Source organism: Xenopus laevis, chromosome 8L (assembly GCF_017654675.1).
Source record: "Xenopus laevis strain J_2021 chromosome 8L, Xenopus_laevis_v10.1, whole genome shotgun sequence".
Classification (NCBI taxonomy): Eukaryota; Metazoa; Chordata; class Amphibia; order Anura; family Pipidae; genus Xenopus; species Xenopus laevis.
This window is the reverse complement of record NC_054385.1, coordinates 70119109-70143671: the sequence shown is the minus strand read 5'-3', so window position 1 is coordinate 70143671 and position 24563 is coordinate 70119109. Positions and strand designations below refer to the sequence as shown.

At 38.0% G+C, this 24563-nt stretch overlaps 1 protein-coding gene across 1 annotated transcript; it reads right to left on the bottom strand.

The window, feature by feature from the left end:
* On the bottom strand, positions 1 to 21921 carry rab4b.L (RAB4B member RAS oncogene family L homeolog; the record flags this gene model as incomplete). Its single annotated transcript, NM_001093539.1, is given in 9 exon segments — positions 1 to 3589; positions 3590 to 4525; positions 4853 to 4984; positions 8145 to 8240; positions 12061 to 12215; positions 13638 to 13700; positions 14863 to 14977; positions 17525 to 17605; positions 21837 to 21921. Coding segments are annotated over 7 exon segments (642 nt in total).
* Between the last annotated feature and the right edge of the window lie 2642 nt (positions 21922 to 24563).

The window sequence follows — 24563 nt, the reverse complement described above, 5'->3', positions numbered from 1 at the left end:
TTTTTTTTTTCTGGAAAAACTTTAATCGAAGTAGATAGAGACTTGATAAATCAATAATGTACAGCTCAAGTCTTGCTGTAAATGTGCTACACAAACTATTTCTCATTATTACACAATAGCTTACCACAATTATTTCTTGAGCAGAACAGGAAGGATTCTGAGTAAATAGTAAAAATCTAGACTTTAGGAACGGACAGGCAGATGGTGAACGTTTATGAAAAATCTCAACAGATAACGAAAAAGGCATACAGAGAGATGGCCTACTCAGCTTATGGAGATGAAAGACCAGGCAATAGATTCAGCCATTGCAGAGCAACACAGAGGTGAAGATACATTAAATATCTTAGTAACAGTGAAGATGAAGAGAATAAGACAGTAGAATATAATAGAAATAATGCAATGGTTTATTAGGCAGCGGATATAAACAGTAGAGAAAATTATTTATGCATTATGACATACAGATGATAGCAATGAAGCGGGCATGCAGAAGAAAATGCAGCAGACTTTATAGCCAAATACATATAGCACACTGGAGTACACATTACAAACACAATGACAAACTGAGCGCAGACAAATGCAATTGATTTTGAACTGTGGGGAAAAAAGATCTCTGTCCCAATATTTACTGTATATAGATTTTTAGAAAGACATTTAGTTTGACTCTCAGTAACTTTGGATCCACCAGATCTCAATTTTTGACTTGAGAATCAGCTCTTATAACCCCATAAGCATTATGATTTTAACAGTCCAAATCTCTCTACTCTCCAACACAATTTTTTCCTGGAAGATGCAGACAAATCAGCGGAAAGTTAACCTTCTCACCAAAACTTCCTGCCCTATTTTCTCCTCTACCTCCCCTCCCTCTTCCTCCCAGGAAGACAAGAGGAGATTGTCACGCAAAATTCTCATTATAGTTTTCTTAGGAAAACACAAGCGTATGTGTACGTGTCAGTTTGTTAGGGTTATGAACGGATACATGGAGTGCTATGGGTCAGTTCCTTGTGGTTTCCAGAACACCTATTCATAGTGAGATGTTAATACTTTAGATGGAAACCCTTTCTTCGTTTCTCCTAGAAAACTTAGCCTGATGCTCAATTACAATGAAAGCTTATTTGCAGTAATAGATATTTTTCGAAATAATGCCTAAATGGCTAATACAGCAATGTTTTCAAATATATGTACAGTAGCCTTCTTATGATTAAACTGAGCCCCAGATGAAACATTAGACCTCTCCTGGACTGGCCATAGATGTAAAGATTTTAAAAAGATCATCATCGTGAGACCACGATTACCTCGAAACGATCGTACAAATTTTCCATCAACTAAAAAGACCAATTTGCCAGGAAAACAAAGGGGAGCTGCCTGCTTGTCCCTGCAAACATAGATAGATTGCACTGGGACGATAAAGATTTTTTAACCTGGCCGATCAATTTTCTGACAGATGTCGGCCGAAAAATCGTAAGATGTTCGATCGTTCAAATCCCACTAACCGCACGATAATTTCGATGGATTGGTCGGACTTCACTAAAATCGGTCGTTCGGCAAGAGAAATCTTTGTGTCTATGGGGACCTTAAGAAGAATCAAACTGCTGGGTTAAAAAATATTTTTTTTGGTTTTGGCCAGGTCATCAATGCTTCACTAGATCTAACCATCCAAGTGTTGGTCTGAAAAAGGCTGATCCCAGTATCTGGTATTGTGGTCAACAACTGAATCACAAGGACAAGCCATGCAGAGTCACTAACCGTTTATGTATGTGATATAGATGCACAGATTAATTAGTGACAATGCCATGTCATTTGTAAGTCCTACCATGAAGCAGCACGCCATGATAACAGAGATAGGTTTAATGTTTAAATGGGTTTGCTAATTTGTAACAAAGCTTCATTGATGGAAACTTTAGACTAAAGACCTGGAGAAATGAATCCCATATTAAAGATTATACAAATGTGTGTTCTTGTCCTATCAACTTCATTTTGGGAGGCCAGATTTGGGCTAAGGCTCTTATGCCTAACACACAATGTAGAATATTTTAAGAGATTATGACTCTAGTGATCTAGCAACACCAGTGACGTCATAAATGGGATTGACAGTTCTATGCTATATAAGAAACAGTAGTTGCCAAGTCCCGTCTATGATAGACAATCCTTTATAGAAAGTCAGTGTGTAGGCTTTATATTAAATGGATACTCTCATAAAATATTGTATTAAAGGAGAAGTAAAATACCAAAATCACCTTTTACTCACAACAACACCCCCATTCCCTTTAAAACACTAGATTTACAAAGTGCATATTGAAAAGCTGTAGGGTGCTTTGGTTTACAGTGCCCATTATAATGAAATTCTCTACTTGATGTTCCCTGCTTCACATTTTAATGATGCACATGCAAAAGCCTTCAGCGTACTAGATTATGCATGCTCTATGCTGATGGCTTTAGGATAGAGGACAATTGCAGTATGGGTAGATATAAGCCAAGTAGAAGATTTGCAGAAAGTTTTAGTTTTATGCAGATGAAGGTGGGAAAGTTGTAAGTAAGCAATTTTAGAATAAAATGAAGTGGATTTTGTTATAGGCAGTACTTTTTATTTAGCTTTCCCTGTCATTTAAATGCTTCTTATTGCTTCCATGTTAAAACCATCTTTATACAGTATGAAATAAACATGGAGCAGTTAGTACTACATTAAAGCCTACATTTTGGTTTTATGCAGCATGCACTATATTCCAATGGTTTTGGTTTGTAATTAAAGTCACTTTCTGAAAAACGAGTAACATATTTAATAGGTTAAAGGTAGAAGTGGTGTCAACCAGTCAATTAGTTTAAACAGTTGGTACCATGTAAGAAGTGACTGAGCCAAGGACTGGCATATTTATGATATAAAAGAGCCAAAAGATCTATGAAATGGTAACGATAATCTGTAAGAATCATATTATTTTCTCTTGAATAACAACAATTCAGTGCTTCCAGCATTCTGTTCAGTATAAGGAATTGCATGCAATTTTTCCAGCATTTCTCTCTGAGTGGCACAAACCAAATCTTAGTCAGGTTTTATTTAATACACAACCAATTTAAACGATGCAAAAATATAGTACAGCATAATTTCTTGTAACGTCCATCTCAGTGATAACTAAGGAGTGTAGGCGAGGAATGTTTCTAGGAGATACATGCATACATACATTCAAGCACCCACACACGCATATATGCACTTTCCTATGCAAGATGTTATGCCAGCCAAGTTTTCAGTGAAAGTACACTAAAGTAAAATTTTCATAAGAATCTTGCACTTAATTTAAAGGCATTAAAATGATAGCACACATTATCACAATGGAGAATTATATAATTAAAAACTGAAAAAAAAATATGAACAGCAGCAGATGAAAACATGAAGCTTTCTGATGTAGCTGTAACATTATGCAGTAAAATTTTGTATCATGTAATCATGGCCTACAAATTTCAAGAACTCACATAAATATCTCAGCTGGATATAAAAGGGCATGCTGTAACCCTCAGATATAAGGTTTTCGGCAGTCAATTGAATTTTGCTTGCCATGCATTTCAGAAGGCTAAGAGGCATAACTTTCCTTTGCACTCCTTAAGACAGAAGATAAAGTGGAGTGAGGAGGAAAAAAACCTTAACATATCTCAAGTTTTAGCAAGATGTTGATTTCTTTCATGACTGTAGATATTCAAATGTTACAGTATGACTTCACAGAGGATATTGATTTGTAGCATTAGAATACAGTATATTTTACAGCTGGAGTAAAGCTGAACCAGATAACTGTTGTGAAATGCATAGGATGATAATGACAAACCTTACACTGCAGCTGTGGCTATTTTTCAACAACCGGAGGGGCAGAGGTTATGCATAAACTCACAACAAGCACCCATATAAATATAAAATACAGTAGAACCAAAGATTATTTGCCTCCAAGGAAAGATCTATGACAAACTGCAGTTGCCAAGATAAAACTAAAATGAACAAGAATTTCTACATCAGTATATATTTAGGTGTGTGTACACTGGTCTTAATAAACTGGGTATATGCAGCAAAAAAAGCTGATCTAATACAAAAATTATATGTATTAAATGTCAGCTCTGATACAGGGTGCATTGGGAGCACAAATAGCAATCATTCTTCATGCATAAGGAGTACACTGACTACTGTGTTCCTTTGATCCTGATTACTGTAATATATAACATTTAATTTTTTGGTGCTTACATATGTATGTTTATTATAATAACCACAGTTCCTTCTTGGGATGGAATGGGAGCTGACACTGGGCTGAATTATTTGGCTTTTCATCCACTTGGAGGAAATGGTGGTCACAGTGACTGACAAAGATGTGATACTTCTCTCCAATGTTTTTAGTGCGTAAGGAGCCATATCAGGAAGGATGCCGTCACATGGGCTTCCAAACACAGAACATGGAACAAGATGAATCCTGTAGTAAGGACAAGTGCTTTAAATTACTTGGAAAAGGATGAGCAAGCTTCCAAGGCAAGCTGCTATGTCTAAACTGATAAACTCCTGTAACCAAAGCAGAAAAACAACATAGATGTAATTAACGATAAAGTGCATGCTATAGTCTTCATTAATTTAATATACTGTCAAAATAAAACTATACTGTTAAAAAACTGCTATATGTATCTTCAATAATACAATGTAACCCTTCATAATTAATATCTATAACTTTGTTTTCCTTATACTTTTTTTCAGGAGACCCAGATTCATTCTGAATTTAGTGTTGTGATCCAAGAAGCAATTTAGCCTTTGATGCTAGGCATTTTGCAGTTAGTATACCACTTAATACAATACCTATACTTTCTATCATCTAATGTATACAAATGCCGTTACCTTTCTTGTAGTTGCATTAGCAATTGCACTGTTGCCTGTTCTGCTGTTGAGTGCCATGAGAGTGCTTTGCATGTCGTGGTGAGGCATCGCCATACTGGATCCCAGACCACATCCTCTCTGGATCAAGCTCTCCTAAACAAGCACAGAAGAGCAAAGGTTTTGCTTTTGTCAAAAATACATTTCTCACAACTGAAAAAACACACTTTGTGGACTTTTTTAACGCAGCACATTTCAAAGATATGAGGTCTAAAATAATGTCTCAGATATTAACTGATCATTGTCCTATTGCTATCACAGACAGTCCATACCAATACATAAATACAGTTTCTATTAATATCTGAACCATAGCTTTTCAACTCCTGTTATGTATCCCAAGGGACATATTAAATAGTTTTAAAAAAAAAGTTTCACTTTCATTTGGCAAAGACATGGCACACTGAAAATGGAAAAATTGTTATTGTCTAAACTATGGCTTTATATTTTGAGCAATTATACAGTTTGCCCATTAAAATTGCATTGTATAGGGGTCAAACTGCTCTTCTCCAAAGTAACATTAACCCTATATATTCCAAAGTATTCAGTATCATATATTATGCATACATTTTTGTAAGTAACACTGGTATTTTCAAACTTATATAAAGTCACGGTTACTTTAAGGTTAGATACTTTTATTTTGACATGTGGAAACATATGGGATTTCCTTTCCTCAAGCAGTATACATTTAAGTGATAACTAACATAGGAAATAGGCAGAGCTCTCACATTTGGTAAAGACAGGAGAACACAGAAAAAAAGAATAAAACCATACACCACTTATAAAGTACAAATCTTTACTTTTACAAATCATATACACACAAAATGTTAAAGGGGTATATAGCATAAGTAAAGTAATAGTTGGGGTTGTTCACCTTCCAAAAATGTTTTCAGTTCAGTAAGTAAAAGACTTTTTCCAATTACTTTCTTTATTCTATGTGTAAGTGTTTTTCTAATATTGAAGTGTCACGTGGCATTTTTCACCTTCTAAAGCATCTCGGGGGGGGTCACCGACCCTGTAAACTGTTCTAAATTTATATATTTAGGTGATAAATTTCTTATTTGTCCCTGCTGAGCAGAATCCCTGGGTTTACAGGCATCTGTTATAATGGATACAATAGTTGCTAATACTCCAGAGATGTTTCTGAAAAATATATCAACTAAGTGTTGCAAAATTGTAACAGTTTAGAGTCTGTGCCTGAATTACTGAGCTGCCAGACTCAAACACCAGAGACAGGGACATTAAACTTTAAACTTAGATTTTGGAGAAAATGGTAAAAAATCAAAAATGGAAAGTAATTGAAAAAAAATCTTTATTTCTGGTGAACAATCTGAAAACAATTTAACTGAAAAAAATGCTTGGAAGGTGAACTACCCCTTTAAGGGTCAGGCCACACAAGCAAATTCAGGGAGATTATTCGCCCCAGCTACAAATCTCCTCTTCTTTGGGGCGAACTGCCTTCCGCCGGCTAAAATAAAAATCGCCCTGGGGGAAAAGGCACACGCGCTGCTTCGTTTTCCCAAGTTGGCCGAAGTTCCTTTGTGAGGCAACTTCGGAAAACCAAGCGTCACGTGTGTGTTCCCCCAGGCGATTTTCATTTTAGTCGGCGGCGGGCAGGGGGAAGGCAGCTCTGGGAGATTGTCGCCCCGAAGAAGAGGAGATTTGTCACTGGGCCGACTAATCTCCCCGAATCTGCTTGTGTGGCCAGACCCTAAGGAGGGATATGATAATGTATAAATATATAAGGGGGTCATATAATATAGTGAATAAAGTACCCCCTTTTGTAAAATATAAGGATATTATAAGTTACCGAGGAGTTTCATGACCATATAAAAACACGAGGCCGAAGGCCGAGTGTTTTTATACAGGTCATGGAACTCTGAGGTAACTTCTAATATCCTCATATTTTACAACTGGGGGGTACTTTATTTATTATAATACACAAATTTCAAAGAGTCATGTGACAGAAATGACATCAGAACTCACCGTTTATAACTGATGACATCAGAACTCACCGTTTATAAGGATATAATTTACAGGATATTCATGGCTTTTGTGTATTATAATCTCTATAATGCTTTTTTTTACCAGTAGATCCTTCCAGTTGACAAGAGGGCACCCATTCCAATTAGAAGAAAAGAGGTTCTTTTATTCTGAAGGGGTTTTTTTTTTTATAGTGAGAGCTGTGAAGATGTGGAATTCTCTCCATGAATCAGTTCTACTGGCCGATACATTAGATAGCTTTAAGAAGGGGTTGGATGGCTTATTAGCAAGGGAAAAAATACAGAGTTATGAAAGATAGCTCATAGTACAAGGTGATCCAGGCACGAGTCCGATCTCCATCAATCTTGGAGTCAGGCAGGAATTGGAGAGGCTAGAATTGGTGTGTCTTTTTTCAACCTAACTTACTGTGTTTATCTGGTATGGTACAATGTATCATTTATGATGAGATGTAGATTCATAGATACGGCCATATTGCCTTTGGTCCCCATCATTCAGGCCAACAAACCAGTCAGATATATTCTATTAATTTTAACACATATGTTTGTTAATGAGCCCTATTCTGTTTTTTGCTCAACCAAGATGAATAATATTTTGTTTGGAATGCTGAATATTCTGGTCACCAAATTAGAAGGTTAGTGGCTTCTTTCACAAGATCTGTCTGCGCAGGGTAGGATTGTTTTATGCATGCATTATATATAGACACAATGGGCAGATCAGGTACAACAGGTGTTGATTTTGGAAAGCAGGGACATAAGTGCTTGGAACATTAAATGAAAAAACTGAATGTATTTCAGTCACTAACCCAGTGGTTATCAGACACTCACTTCAAGCCCCCCCCCCCTTTCAGGTCAAACATTAAATGAAAAAACTGAATGTATTTCAGTCACTAACCCAGTGGTTATCAGACACTCACTTCAAGCCCCCCCCCCCCTTTCAGGTCAAACATTTGTTCAGGGACCATTTGGGTAATAACTATGGGAAACAATAAAAAATATTATAGCCACAGTTCCATAAATATAAGTGTTCACTGTACTCTCACACTAATAGGCTGCCCCCTAGAGTGGTCAGCCCCCATTATTTGGGAACTAAGTTACTAACCAGTGGCTCTTTGTTTTCAAATGAGTGCATGAAATAACTGACTTTTAAGGGGACATAAAGTCTGCCTAAATGCATATACCCTAATTCAACAAACTAACAAGACTCATTAAAATTAGAGACTAATGACCATTAAAAAAAAATCGGAATTAGCACTTACCTGATTCTATTTTATTTAGTATCGTTCTGGCACATTTTAAAAAAGCTTCTTCCACATTCTCTCCAGTCAGCGCACTAGTTTCCAAAAACATCAGTTCTGAAAATGTCACAAAAACAAAATACACTTTAGTATATGTGCATCAATGTATGGCTGCCTATATGCGTGTGTACACAGCTATGTTTTAATGCTTTGTGCATCCTGATCCTGGGGTTTGCGGTATGCAATTAGGGTCACTGGACATGCCCTCCTCATGGACTTTCCTTGTCCTTTAGGGTGCTGGCACACAGGGTGCTTTTCCTTCCCCTGGTGACAAAGTACTCTATTACTGCCACAATGAGGAATCACTGTACAAATACAGTAATCTCAATGGCAAAAAATGCCTTCTTTTGCATATTAATATAATTAAAGGGGCGGTTCACCTTTCAGGTAACTTTAAAAGGAACAGTTCAGTGTGAAAATAAAAACCGTGTAAATAGATAGGTTGTGCTAAATAAAAAATATTTCTAATTACAAAAATGTAATGTATAAAAAGGCTGGAGTGACTGAATGTCTAACATAATAGCCAGAAAACTACTTCCTGCTTTTCAGCTCTATAACTGAGCTAGTCAGTGACTTGAAGGGGGGCCACATGGGACATATCTGTTCAGTGAGTTTTCAATTGATCCTCAGCATTCAGCTCAGATTCAAAAGCAACAGATATGACCCATGTGGCCCCCCTCAAGTCTCTGATTGGTTACTGCCTGGTAGCCAGGGTAACCAGTCAGTGTAAACCAAGAGAGCTGAAAAGCAGGAAGTAGTGTTCTGGCTATTATGTTACACACCCAGTCACTCCAGCCTTTATACATTCCATTTCTAACTAACTAGATTAGAAACATTTTTTATTTTGCACAGCCTATTTACCCAGTTTTTATTTTTACACTGAATAATTCCTTTAATATGTTATGTAATTTTTTATTTTTTTTATAGTTTTTTAATTATTTGCTATCATATTCTGACACTTTCTAGCTTTCAAATGGGGTCACTGACCCCATCTAAAAAAAGAATGCTTTGTAAGGTTACACATGTATTATTATCAATACTTTTTACTACTCATCTTTCTATTCAGGCCCTCTCCTATTCATATTCCAGTCTCTTATTAAATCAATGTATGGTTGCTAGGGTAATTTGGACCTTAGCAGCTGAAATTACAAACTGGAGAGCTGCTGAATAAAAAGCTAAATAATTAAAAAAACACAAATAAACATGAACTTACTGCACCACAAGCCTAATAAAACAATTGATTTATGCTTTCAAAATTGGTCACACGGGATCACCATATTGTAACCTTGTTAAACATCTTTGCAAACCAAGACCATGCACATGGTCAGTGTGGTCTGGGCTGCTTAGGGATCGTCTTAAATTATCAAAACAGCAAATCAAATAATATCTGCCAGAAGCTGATATAGCATGACAGATTAATAATCAGAATATGCAGACTGAACTTGGTTTTATAGAATCCCAGTTTATCTGTTTAAATCTGGCTCCATGATCTTTGTCCCTGCCACTAGAGTTGGAAACATTACAAGGCATGAAAAGGCAAAAATAAAATCTTATACGAATCGCCGACTGCTCTACAGGGAAACAAACAAAGCTGCTAGAGTTCTGGGAAGGTGGGGGGGGCTCCCCCTGCTGTTCGTAAGTATGATGTTTCCCTGCAGAGCAGCTAGGGACCATCTTACAATTCCTATCCACAGCAGTCAGAGCAAGTAAAACAAAGGGGGAATTTCACTGCATAGTCAGGTTTCTTATAAAAACAGTACACATTTTTAAGTAAAGTATATTGGAGATAGGTTTCTTTTTCATTAAAGAAAGTAAAAATGGGATTTTATTTATTTGCCTTTACATCCCCTTTAAACAACTCATTTGTCTCATTTGTCAGTAATACATCTCATCAGTAACACGATATCTGCTAACAGGACATGTAAGCTGTAAAGTTCATGCAATGCAGAATGCAGGTTTACACAGGCACAACAAACTTTGATAAAAAAATGTTTTGCTGAGGTTAAACGCTGTAATAGTTAAGCTGAGCTCAGGAGAGGTGGTTAGGAGAAAAAAAATAGGATCAGACAGCTAGAGTTTCTATGGGAACCTGCAATGCTATCTCTTCAATGGCTGTTAGACTGTAATGTGTGTTTAGTAATCTGAGCTAATGAGAACTGAGCATGTTCATAAATCAACAGCCAAAGTAAATTCCTGAGGGAGGGGGCAGAGTGGGTTAGAGGATGAGAAGGAATTCTACATGATTAAGGGGATGCTGCAGCCTTAAGGTGGCCATACACAGGAAGACATTGGCAACATTGAGGTGGGCAATATTGGGCTGAGGACTGGATTAGAATGGAGACGATACAGGCGGTTGGATCGCGGGGCCGCATCAACGAACAAATGCACCCACGATCTGACTGGATTTTTTACCCTGCCCGATCAGCATCTGGGCGACTTTTGGCCACATATGGATCGGGGACGCCCTTAGGATGGCCCCACACACGAGCCAATAAGCTACTGAATCGGTCTGTCGGCAGCTTTTAACGGCCTGTGTATGGGGGGCCTTTACTGTTAAACTGGCCATAGACGCAAAGATCTGATCGTACAAATCGAGTATTCGTATGATTTTCGGACCGTGTGTTGAGAGTCCCGACATTTTTCGTCCGCCAGAGATCGGTCATTTGGGCGATCGGACAGGTTAAAAGATTTCTGTCGGCTGCCGATAATATAGCTGCATGTATTGCCGATCGTACGATTTTCAGTGGGAGACTGTCACCAGCTTTGTCGGGCATACAGTAGCTTTCGTATGATTGTTGTCAGGGGCAGAATATTGGCTGATCTCTTCTTTTTTTCTACTTCATTTGATCTGAATGGTTAGTGGCAGGTTGGGAGATGGGGAAGTCCGATTGTTCGAACATCTATGGCCAGCTTTAATCTTTTCACAACCACAGTGGCAGATTTCAAAGAGGCTGTTCGGTGGGTTTAAATGTCCTTTAAGAGAAAACTATTATCAAGTAAAAAAAATGTTCTATTCCATGCTTATTTTTCTAAATAAAATTAAAAATGTTAGACTGTTTTTAATATTTCTTTTATAGTACGTGCTGTGCTGCCTTTTCTGTACTCTCTGCTCCTTTTTTTAAACTTCAGTGTCAGGTTTTCAGTGGGCAGTTTGAACTTCAAGTGCAGATACTTGTGCCTGCTTTTTTTCTCCCTGTATGTACAGTACTTTGTGGGGTGAATTTGGTAACATAACAGTTTGCTTGAGCAATCACCTGAAAAAGTACATGGAAGCAGTTTTTTGTGGTTAAACAAGTAAGCTGTTTTACCAGCAGTGATTCAGATTCTCACTAATACAAAGATATTTTTGGCCAGTTTATTGCCTGTTGGGTGCAAGTCAATGTATTATATTTAGAAAGTCTGTAAGGGAAAACAAATATTTGTTTGCTTGCTTTATTTTTTTTCTTTTCAGTGTTCCCAATTAGTACAGCCATTTGGAACCCTCAACATGGAAAACAGCAGGATGTTTTTCTGAGCAACATGCTAATTAATTAAGAAACACGAAGCCCTAATAAACAGTGCAGGACCAGCAAGGTATAGCAAACACATGAAGTGCCATGATAATTAGTGGTGCAACCAGTTTTATTGGCTTCCCCAATGATGCCAGCAATGATGATACAGAGGAGAAATGGGATCTAGCTAGAGAGAATGTAGCCAATAACAGACCTGGTAGGGTAGTTGCCAAAGTTAACATTCCCAGGCTGACCTCAGCTTAAATATCACATAGCTAAATTACCATTCATGTCAAAAGTGAATGTGTAGCCAATACATGGTCTTTGATTAATTAATATATACACAGGCTTGTAGCCTCCTAGGAGTTCCCTTAACTCTTCCTCACCATTCTCCTGAGCGAAGCGGGATGCCTCAAGGAATGTCACCTCTCGATCAGCATCCAAATCTTTCTTGTTTCCACACAAGATAATAATAATATTCGGGCTGGCCAGAGTCCTGGCGTCTGTCAACCAGTTGGTAAGAGCATTATAGGTTTCTCGGCTGTAAAGAAAGGGACAAGAGTTCAAATTTAGTAACAGTGGTGACATTAGGTTTTTTGTGAAAATTCTGCATGGGAGAAAAAGATTCTCATGAAATGTATGGGTTAGTGTTCTTTACAATTCCTGTGCCTCCAATGAATCATTGGGTCTACTGTCTCCATTGCTGCTTCCAATGCTTCATTTTATACAGGTTTAAGGCATTACTTAAAAAGTAGTAACAGTGAACAACTGTATAGCAGGATTAATTTTGTGTTTTTTTCCAGCTGATTAAACATAAAGGCACTGCAAAACACTAAAGAATATAAATGATACATCCTAAATCAATCAAGAATATTTCTGAGATTACATGGAATCATGCAAGGTTTTTATTTTCCAAGACATTTGTTAAATCAAATTTGATCATGATTCTAAAATCATCCATACTAACAATAAAACTTGGTTGATAAAGCATAATGTGCATAATTAAAAAACAACACAAGCAAGGTAGAGGTAAAAGTAGAGGATATCGTTATTTTGCTATTTCCCTGTATCAGGACTTGACATGGCAAACATCTTTTGATTGTTAAGCCCACAACAGTCTTAGAATGGAGAGACACTGTGTTGCACAGAATTGTATAAATCCAGGAAACCTTTAAGAATTTCATGAATTCTCAGATATTTCTTACAGTATTGATAGCCAAGGCTAAATATTAATCATTGAAATACGTTAAAAACAACTGCAGTGCGTCCAATTAAAAATGTTGCTTCAAATAGGCTAAAAGATGTAAAAATGTCATAAAATAATAAACAAACCACAATTAGGTTAGTTATTGTGTTATACTAGCCAATAATCATTCATCCATTAGAGAGAGTTTGAGCTTTCTAATTCTTCTGTACTTTCAGTCTACTACACATCCCAGACACATGCTGCCTAGCAAATGGGGCTAACACTGTGCATAAATGCATGACATCAAAGTTGATCTTCATCACAATAATCCAATATATTTACAATATACTAAACCTTATAATAAGTTGATCTTAATATACAAAGTTCTGTTGATTTCATAAATTTGATTTGGTGTTGAATTATGCCTGCTCCTCTTCTCTCCTTTTCTCAATATATAAATTGGTGTGATCCCTTTAATTTACTAGATGTGTAAGGTATACTAAAATGCAGTTGGTCACAGTAAATCCATTCTCTCCCTCTGTTCTCTGAGAAAGAGGCCACTATTGCTATTATTTTCTAAACATTATTTTCTATGGATAAATAAATTCTGTTTTTGCAAGGGGCAAGAATCATTTAGGCAAGAGTTATAATCAGAAAGTATGACAAAAGATTTTCACCAGAAAATAAAACTGGTATCCCACTAAGGTGAACTATATCTGCTGTAAATTTAAAGAACACAACATTATATTTTTGGATTATTAGGGCTGAACAACTCACCTTGCAATGTCATAAACTAGCAGTGCTCCAGCTGCTCCTCTGTAGTAACTACGAGTTACCGACCTGATAAGAAATCAGAGAATTTAAGTTTAAGGCAACTTTTTTTTCCTCACTGACATGCATTAATTGCCTTTCACAAAAAAATTCTTGCTGCCTATTGTTTTCTCACAAAAAAATCCGTCTTTTGTTATTTGTTAAATTAAATAGGGATATTTAAGATATTCTATGCTTGGTCCTTGCAAGGTAGATAATTAGATTCTAAGTAATCAGATAAACCCTTCTGCATAACGGATTGTTCTACCACGCAAGGGCCAAACATGGAGTTGCTATAATTTCACTGTTTAGCTCAAGGAATAAAAGAAATCAATTTTTGTGACTAAAACAATGGGCAAAAAGTGTGTTTATCCCAAGCCCTATTCACTAAACCCATGTTCAAAAAGCGTATAATGCCCTTTTGACTTCCTAGAAAATATTAACCAAATGGGAAATAGCACTTGCATGACTAAACAATACAGCATTGCCTTCAGCTAGGGAATTTTGTGTCCATTTTATTGGTGTTTATGGCTAACTCTGGTATGTTGGTGTTCTGATACACACTGTGCAATGGATCAGACTGAATACCATTGCCATATGAAAAGATATGGCTAAACTGGACAAGTTTATAAAAATACAACTTTGTTATAAAGTTCCTTTTTAATGTGACACATGCAACTATATTTTTATTCAATTTGGCCAGTTTCATATGGGCCCTTGGGAGGCAGTTTAGACAGCCTGTCATCTGAGCAGTAAATCCGCTAATTTCTCTTAACTGCATGTGTTCAACAACAGACCAGAGAGTTTTAGGGGCAACTTCCACTCATTAACATTTGTATCCCTTTATTAATGCAACTGGCCAAACAAGCACATCAAGGCAAGCTGCTCAAGGCCAAAGTCCCAAATCATCCAATAAACTAGTGGTTGCTCTTAACAAACAGGGAATGTTCACTTGGTATTTATTACATATCTGTATTGCTGTGAAAGGTTACAGCGTTCCCAACTTAGAATGATTGTACAGAAAGATCATGTGTTGTAAACAATGATGACTAAAGCATTCATTTTAAAAGTCCTGATAATTAAAGTATTTTTTGTCCTCATACCCCCTTTTACAATTCTTCGTTATGTAAATTTCAGTAACAATTCATTACAAGACTTAGTGCTGTGTATTGGTTATAAAGTTAAATGAGACCTGAATCTCTCCTGTCCTGCTGTATCCCAGATCTGCAGCTTAACAGATTTACTAGCGACATTTACAATTCGAGATCCAAACTCCACTCCGATTGTATGGTTTGAATCTTGTTTAACTGAAAAAAAAAGAGCAAAAATCAACCTTTACAGTCAATACAATTCTATGGCACATACAGCATATATTATACTCAGATTCAACTAATCTATGCAACCTACTGTATAATTAAAATATCACACTGTGTGCTAGACACAGTCATAACAAAGCTATTACATAAAATGACATGCTGAAAGAGATTTCTTTTAAGTTGACCACACATGGATAAACCATTGTAGCCAGTGTGTGTACAGGGCACCAGTGACTGCATTAAAGGACTTTATTACAGCCAATCAACCAATAAAATCATGGAAATATAATGTGGCCACGTGCCATCCATGGACTGGACTGGGTCCCACTTTCATTTAGAGGTCTTCATAATTTCCAAACAGGCCAGTTTCTTAGCTCAGTGCAAGTTACCCATGAACAGACTGCACAGCTCTGGACTAATTAGTCCATGGGCTAACTAGTCAAAAATCCTAAAAGATAAGCAGACATGGTCTGATCTAGTATTAAACTAGGTTTATCCCCTGAAATCTAGCTGCCAACATAATTATCCTTTAACCGCGTCATTCAATCATGTCTCCCTTCTTTGACATGAGCCCGAGTTCCACAGATTGGGAATTTAAGTCCCTCTGCTTTCCAGAAAATCTGTGCACTATGTACTAGAGCAGTGCTGTCCAACTGGTGGCCCACGGGGAGCATTTAGCCTGTGACCCCACTTTGTGTGCCCCCCCCCCACACTTGAAAGTCTGCCTGCTATGACTGCTTACCTTGTGTAAATTTTAAAAGGTATCACTACAAATATTAACTGGCCCCTTCATTTACACCTAAAATTCAAACTGTTTTTCACAAATGTAACACCTCTATTGTTCACACCCCTAAAGCCGTGTACTGTTCACATCTCAGACCCAGACTGAAACTTTGTTCACCTGTTCACACTCATACAAACTGCTGGAGAGGCACCAGCACTGTGTCACAGTATGAACTATTCATGTTAGAGTGATAGGTTTCCCGGTCTTCCGCTGTAATCTGCCTGCCCTATGCTCCATGTGTGTGCCCTGTCTTATGCTCCATGTGTGTGCCATACTCTGCCTGCCATATGCTTCCCATGGGACATGAGCCTGGTAGGGTTTGTTCTCGAGTTAGTTAGCATTTGGATGTTGCTAGGGGCTCCTAAGGTGTTTAATCATGTTCTGGAGGGGGTGATGTGTTATCCACAGGGCAGGAGGAGGCATATGGATTTAAAGGTATGTTTTTTTAATATGACTTACATTTTTCCCAAATGAGTGATATCCCTGCAGTGAGCACCAACCATTTACTTTTTTTGTGTGCTACCACCATTAATCTATTTGCCGAATAACTGCATGGAAAGTGTGACAATATTCTTATAACATACAAGTAAATGATATAAGCAGACTTAGCTTGGGATGTTGTTTCCCTTTAATTGTGAGACTATTTTTATTTTGTTTCAACACACAGTCAGTTAAAAGAAAAGGAATCCAGAAGTATGTTTGTTGTTTGTGGCTGAAACTACAGAATGTGGTTTACTTTGGAGAGTACCACACCTACTCACACCACCCAGTTATGGTGAAAAATCGAACTGCTACATCCACTTTCAGAATCACAACTCTGAAATCCTTAAGAACATAAGTTATTGAGAAACAGTAGAATATAGTTTCATGATACAGTGCACAGTGTAGTTAAAGTCTAGTATGTAGACTTATATACATATCTTACCCAGGTTGCAAGTTCCCAAACAGCCATCCTCATGAGAGAACGTTCACTATATAGAGATATGTGTAATACGAATAAATGTTTCACCCCCACGGAAATACCACTAAATGCTGACATGTTATTTTAATGTTTTACAGGCAAGAGTTCAACCAGTTTTGCAATGATTTAAATTGTGAAGAATAAAAGCTTGGAATACTGCAGTTTCTCATTCCCCATCATTAGCCAAAGACTGTGCAGATTAATTTTAAAGACTTGTTTACTACTACAGAATCAAGTTCTCCTTACATTTTGTAACCGAAAGAACGATTTTGCATATTGGTTTGCTGGGCACCTGCAAAATCATATGGGCGAGATCAGGAGTGCCATGTTGTGAAGTATTTGCTACACCACAGTGTAACAGGGTTGCATTACATGTTTCACAAAGTCTACCACCTTCCAAGTCTGAAATTCACTTTATTCTTAAAGAGCAATATGTGCTATTTTCTACACAGGGAAATAAAGTACCTTTTGTCTGGGAAAAGTTAATAGGGCCTTGTCCAGAGCAGACTGTGTTGGGCATTGGGTAAGTAAACAGCCCTTTTATGCTCATGTTTACCTATGCCAGTGCTTTCAAAATATTTTGGGGTTCTAGGTTCTAATGATGCAAAGCTGAAACACACTTCCCTTCAACAGTTCCCAGTGAACACTTACACAAATTGCCAGCATAATTGAATTAACTTAATTATGCATTAAATTAAACACAGCACAGGGATAACCGTTAACAGATGAATAGTAATGATATCGCCCTCTGCAAGAATCTTTGCATATAACCAATGACATAAAAAGTACTCACATTTACTTTCAATAAACTGATGAAGAAGGCAGGACTTCCCTGTCCCAGCACTGCCAATGACAAGGAACTTGAACAGAAAGTCTGGAATTGTAGAAAAATATTCATGAAAACATGAGAGGAACAAGAATTAATTTCCTATAATATAGGATTGAGTGCATATAACATTAGTGTGGGTACCCTTGTGTGTCATTAACCTATAGATTGTAGGTACAATAGGGGCAGATAAGAATCCACAAATAAATGTAATTCTAGGTTGCACAATGACTGCATGAGTGGCAGTACAAACCATAGAGACTAGGGATGCACAGAATCCACTATTTTGGATTCGGTCACTTCCTTTTCGAAAGATTAGGCCAAATACTGAACCCTAATTTGCATATGCAAATCAGTGAGGGGGAGTGGTGTGCCAATGATTAGAAGTCTTCTCATATCACACCTAAACTTGCAAAGCTTTGCCTATAATTTATGCAGGGTAGAATAGGGTCATAGTAACACCTAACATTGTGTCCCATGCCACATTAAGGGAAACATAAGTGACAAGGTGCTAATAAGACAAATTTATCAACATCAGATTATATCTATCGTTCACCTTGTGGCCTACATAGAGGACCATGCAACATCATATTTATTCTCTACATCTTCCCCCAGTTGCCCCAAAACCACATACCACTATGCCCATTCAACACCAATTTCTTGGACCCACCTCACCTATCCCAACATGCACCTCACCCGCCCCCCCAAAAGAAATCCCATTTTTACTCTGGTCAAAGGATTTTTTGTGCCCAGTCAAGGCCCTGAACCCACTGCAGTCCCCTACCACCACACAACACACTTTTGTTTTTTGTTTTCTTGGCTAACTAGCTTTGGATTTTGTTTGTTTCTTTAACAATTTTTAGTTCTTGGTTCTTGTTCACAGAGCTATTATTCATTGTGTCACACTTCATGGAGAGGAAGAGAATATCTCACCCCAATAGTCCTCTGCCTAAACCAATCTGCAGTTAAAAGGATATTTCAGATGCGTTTTGCTGCTGTGGCAGTACATTGCTTACTGACAGGAAACACCCACATCAACAAACAAAAGTACAGCTCAAGAGCAAAATTTCAGCTTGTAAAGGTCACCAAATGTTGTAAAACATTAACCTTACATAAAACCTGCTTAACGTTTATACCTTCTCAAGAGACAGTATAGGACACTAGTTCTTGTATGTGTGTGGTTTAAAGCACTGGTTTGTACAGGAAATATTCAGTGGTAACAGAAATGTACATGTCGATAATCCGCCCTTGTGATAAATTACCTTGAACAGCACAGCACCAGATGTATCAGTGTACAAACAGGGGATAGCCATTACACAAGCTATTATGAATCTCGTTAACCAAATTACTACTAAGGCACTATATATTTAGGTAGACTTTGGCAAAGAGAACCATGGCTCCTTTAGTAGCAAGAACATTAATAGTACATTACTGAGCACTGACACTGAGCAGTAACCATGAAATAGAGAAATGATAACATAATCCTTAACATGTGCTTGCAGGCAGACCCTGCCATAACTTTATCAACACCCTGGTTCTTTCAACCATTGAGGAAAGCAAAAAAGAAAAACTAAAAAAGCTAAGCTGTTACTAAACACCTTCAATAAGCCTCTATATTAAAAGAGGAGTATCCCACATCTTCAACACCAATTCAATAAATAAGACTTATCCCCATGTTTAATAGACTTCCGTTTATCTGTGCTCTGGTAATCAAATGATCTGTTTCTCAAGAGTCAAACAAGAAGTAGCTTATGTTATGTTTTCCACTTTGTGCTGTTAAACTCAAGAAATAGCAAAAACCATAAATGTTCTCTCCCCCTGTACACAGTGAAATTTGTTCAAATGTAACAAAAAACATAACCCCTCCAATCACTAAGCTGCAGCTTTTGTTAGGCTTTGAGATAAGTAGTAGCTGGCAATACAAAGGGCTGGCAATTTGCTTTACAACCCACTACAGGTATGGGATTTGTTATCCAGAGTGATCAAGACATCATTGTTTCCAGATAAGGGGCATTCTTTATTACCACAGTGAAAAAGGAAATAATGTAAACAATTTTTTAATTACGCTATTAATATGGTATCTATGGCAGATGGCCTTCACGCAATTTGGAGCTTTCTGCATAATGGGTTGCCAAATAACAGATATGCATAAAATATATTCTGTACAAGCCTTATTCACTGAGAGCCCCGACAAACTGTTCACAGGGAACAAGACTAAAGGCACAACTGTTAAAAATACTGCAATCAAACAGCTTTGTACCCAGAAATGTCTAGGTTCATAGTGATGACCTTTATACTTTTAGTGGCCAGACAACTATTACCAGCACTGGCCAAAATGACAGCTCCTACTCAGCAGCTGAAGTAGGATAAATTGTTGTTGTTTTTGCTTGCATCCCTCCTAACTATTACTTTGCAGACAAGAGAAAGCACATATGAAATCTTAACCCAGGGGTGTCCAACCTTTTGGCTTCCCTGGGCCACATTGGAAAATGAAAAATTATCTGGGGCCACACATGAAATACAAAAACACTTTTGATATGTAAAAGTAAAGAAAATACACAGAAAATAACTAAAATATCAATTGGATAACCATATGGAGCTATACACTAGAATAAGGGACACCTGGATATTAAATAGACTTAACTAACTGGGCAATGGGCAGAGTCCCCCCTCCTCCCTAGGTCACCACATTGTTACAACCTGGCATAGTAAGCCTGTTCCTAACAAGACGACAGACCAAGGTGGTTAATCTGTCTGGACTTAGAGAGCACAAACGGTTATTTCACTTTCTTGTTTTCTTCTATTTCCATTCTTAATTTCTTTCTTTTCTCCCTTCCTTATCTATTTCCTTCTACATACAATGTGAAGCAAATGTATGTAATTCATGTTTTTGCAATGCATAAAAAAAAAGAAAGTGAGGAGCGCAAGTCATATATGCACACTACCGGAACAGGAACAACAAGCTGAATTGCCAATGCAAGGTACCGAGTAGTGACAGCGGGTGGGCTCATTGGGTCCGGGGGCCATATTCTTTGCGACATGACGTTTCCTCTGGAACCGATTGTTGAAGTTGGGCCGCATTCATATCCATCCTGGGCCGCAGGTAGGGTTGCCACCTTTTCTGGAAAAAAATACTGTCCTTCCTATATATTTATCTTTTTTTCCTATTAATAACATTGGGATCAGCCATAAAAAAAAATACCGGCCAGGTGGAAACCCTAGCCGCAGGTTGGACACCCGTCTTAACCAGTCAGGTGCATTCATATGTGGAAGTGGTCTATTCTGAAGGGGCGTGGCCTAGCAGGAATTCCAGCGGCTACACTTTTCCCATTGCAATTTCCTTTCTTATTAACGCTTGAGACAAACATCACCGTTGATGTTGCCCATAGAAACCAATCAGATCTTTTCTTTGGTTTTCTAACTTGTAGGTGATTGTTCAAATTTGTTGCAACGGGCATCATCAACAGTGATGTTTGTTTCCAATATAAATAAATACTCCAGTTCGTCTCCCCCCAGTTTTATTTCGAATAAGTTTTAGAATAACAGAATATACTGGCAGGAAGCGTGTTGGTCAGTGGCGATCATATCGAAGCAGGAGGCCAAAAGGCTGTAGCAATGCCACTGTGGAACAGCTAGTGAGTCTCTGCCTATCCCTCCCAATACAGGTAGCTTCTAGCTGCTCTCAAGCAGTGCCGCCTTCAGGCTCAACCAACCCAAAGCAGTAAGCCAGCTAACCAGTGTACATGCCCAGTCTCTGCCATGCTGTCAGGCTCTATAAGTGAACACACTGGTTAATGATTAGCTTGCTGTATTAGAGCACGCATGGCTTAGCAATGTACACATACACCGTGCCAATGAATCTGGCTCATATCCAGCCCCTGCCCTAGCGCAGCAATGTATCCTAGCACCATTGTTAGCTAACTACGCTCTGTCACAGAAGCCCTCCGCCCACATATCCGCATTCATTCTCGTGTCCGCCTTACATGGGACAGGGTCCTGTTATCGCTTTTAAGAGACCATCCTACCGATAACTAGTAGGCAACCTTTTCACGTCAGTCCTTATTAACTAAGCGTCAGTCATTCCTGCCTTCAGTCTCTCTGTGACAGACACTGTCACGGCCATATGGATCTCCTTTATAACACACAGCCCTAAGGCAAACACCGCTAGGCAGTCTCATTCTCACAGACTCCACTAACACCTGTCACTCTCCGTGGGACTGTCTCCCGGAGTAAGCGCACGTCCCTAGCGTTATACAGACAGACAGACTCAACGCCTCACCGTATGTCTCAGACATGTTTCTCTTTTAGGCCCCTCTCCTACTCCACCGGCCCCAGGGCCCGGTCTCTCTGATTCTTCTCCTTCCTCAATGAAACCTCGGGAAATAAAATATGGCCGCCAAAGCTTCACGGACAGCTTCTGCCCAAACTTTGCGTGCTGATGCAATGAACGTAATGTGTCGAAACCTGAAGCAGCGCGTAACATGAAGCCTAATATTGCATAACTGTAGTGAACGTGTGACGCAGTGACGCCCTCTGCGTAAAGATATAGCACGCCCACTCCAAAACTATTATAAAACTAGCGAACGGTTTTATGTGTTATCATGGAAGAGGTGAATGTAGCCTTAAAGGAATAGTTCAGTGTGAAAATAAAAACTGTGTAAATAGATAGGCTGTGCAAAATAAAAAATGTTTCTAATATAGTTAGTTAGCCAAAAATGTAATATATAAAGGCTGGAGTGAACAGATGTCTAATAAAACAGCCAGTATCCAACTTCCTGCTTTTCAGCTCTATAACTCTGAGTTAGTCAGCGACTTGAAGGGGGGCCACATGGTACATTTCTGTTCAGTGAGTTTGTAATTGATCCTCAGCATTCAGCTCAGATTCAAAAGCAACAGATATGATCCATGTGGCCCCCCCTCAAGTCTCTGATTGGTTACTGCCTGGTAGCCAGGGTAACCAGCCAGTGTAAACCAAGAGAGCTGAAAAGCAGGAAGTTGGGTTCTGACTGACAAGTTACACATCCAGTCACTCCAGCCTTTATACATTACATTTTTGGCTAACTAACTATATGAGAAACATTTTTTATTTTGCACAGCCTGTCTATTTACACAGTTTTTATTTTCACACTGAACAATTCCTTTAATGGTATTAGGTCCTAAAGTGTAACCAATCAGCAATTTTATTAACTATATCCGTAATGAATGGGCCCCGTAAGTTAGCCCCAATGATAACCCACTGATCTCCTGGCTGCCACTGGGTCCTTCCAACAAGTAAAATAAGGCCCAATAAAATAAAACATTGTCCTTTGCATGGTACATTTCCATCTTCTCTACCATGGGAGCCATGACTGCAGTTCCCCATGTAGTACATATAACTCCCTTGTACTGTTATCTAAATGTAATATTGGATTGGTAAATATTTGTGGGGTAAAATGACTTGTGGCCAATCCTCAGTGTTCTGCTGCTCCATGTGGTGTCAGAACCCCCTTTTTATTGCCCACTACTTTCACATGTGCCTCTTCTGGCCAAAATCCATGCCATGGGCACAAAGACAGGTGAATCTCAGTCATGCCTATCACTACACTAAACCTTATAACCGGTCATGGGCCGTACAATTGTTTTCTTTGCTGGCAGAGAAAAAGCCATGTGTGACATTATTCTAAAATGAATGTAAATCTGGAGATTCTGGCAAGTTCTAGAGGGACTACTGTAAGATAACAAAGGGGGTACCATTGGGGCATACTTCCCAACATTCCAAAACTGGAAAGACAGACAAAAAGCTGTGCTGGGTGTAGTGAGGTGAATTTCTTTTTAACAACGCTCATTTAATGGACACCCCCCCTAATTATCATGTCCATTTAACAAAATGTGGTAATGTTTGCAATATTTTATCTGTTCTAACAGTTTTGCTAATGAAAGTGAATTGCCCTTTAAGCTACTAGCCTCAGTTCTCCCAAGAGACTTGCTTATCTTAAATAGTTACAATTGTTTCTTTGCTCATCTTAAATTGTAACAAATGTATCCAAGTGCAGCTGCTGAGGGTTCTGGGCTCTCTGCCAAAAAGGCTCTTATTATTTATTAAGTTTGGTAGGTATACTGCATGTCTCCTTTAAATATGTCTTAATTATTTTATGATAAATTAATAGAGGGGAATTATTTTTTGTTTACACTTCCTATTTTCCACTATATAGCTAAGTTAGTTTAACTAGAGACTATGAGCTCTTTATAAGCAACCTCCACCCCTTCACCCTTTGTTTTGCCTATTTTGTTTTACAGATAAACAGACGTCCATTATACAGGGGATTATTTATGCAATTGTAATCTAATTAATCTGCCTCACAAGGACCAAACACATAGGGGGCTATTTATCAAAGGTCAAATTTTAGACCTCGAATGAACTGATTTCTTATAATTTAAGAAAAAAAATTGAATGGAAAAAACTCAAAACAGTGTATTAGGGGTGAAAAACTCGAATACTCAAATAAATCAAAGGGGCAGATTTATCAAAGGTCGAAGTTAACTAGAGTGAATTTTCGAAGTAAAAAAATTTAAAATTAGAAAGTAATTTTTTGGATACTTCGACCATCGAATAGGATACTACGACTTTGACTTTGAATTCGTTTCGAAGTAAAATCAATCGAATATTCGACCATTCGATAATCGAAGTACTGTCTCTTTAAAAAAACTTAGACTTCAATACTTCGGCAAATTAAACCTGCCGAAGTGCTATGTTAGCCTATGGGGACCTTCTACAGCATTTTTCTACATTTTTTTTAAGTCGAAGTAAAATCGTACGATCGTACGATAAAATCATTTAATCATTCGACAAATTGATTTTACTTTGACCGCAGAATACCTTAATTCGATGAAAAAAAGTTTGAATTTGAATATCGAACTCGAAGTATTTAAATCCAATGGTCGAATTTCAAGATATTTTTTTACTTTGAAATTTGACCCTTGATAAATCTGCCCCTAAGTGTTTGTCTGAAAAAAAAATTGAATCGCT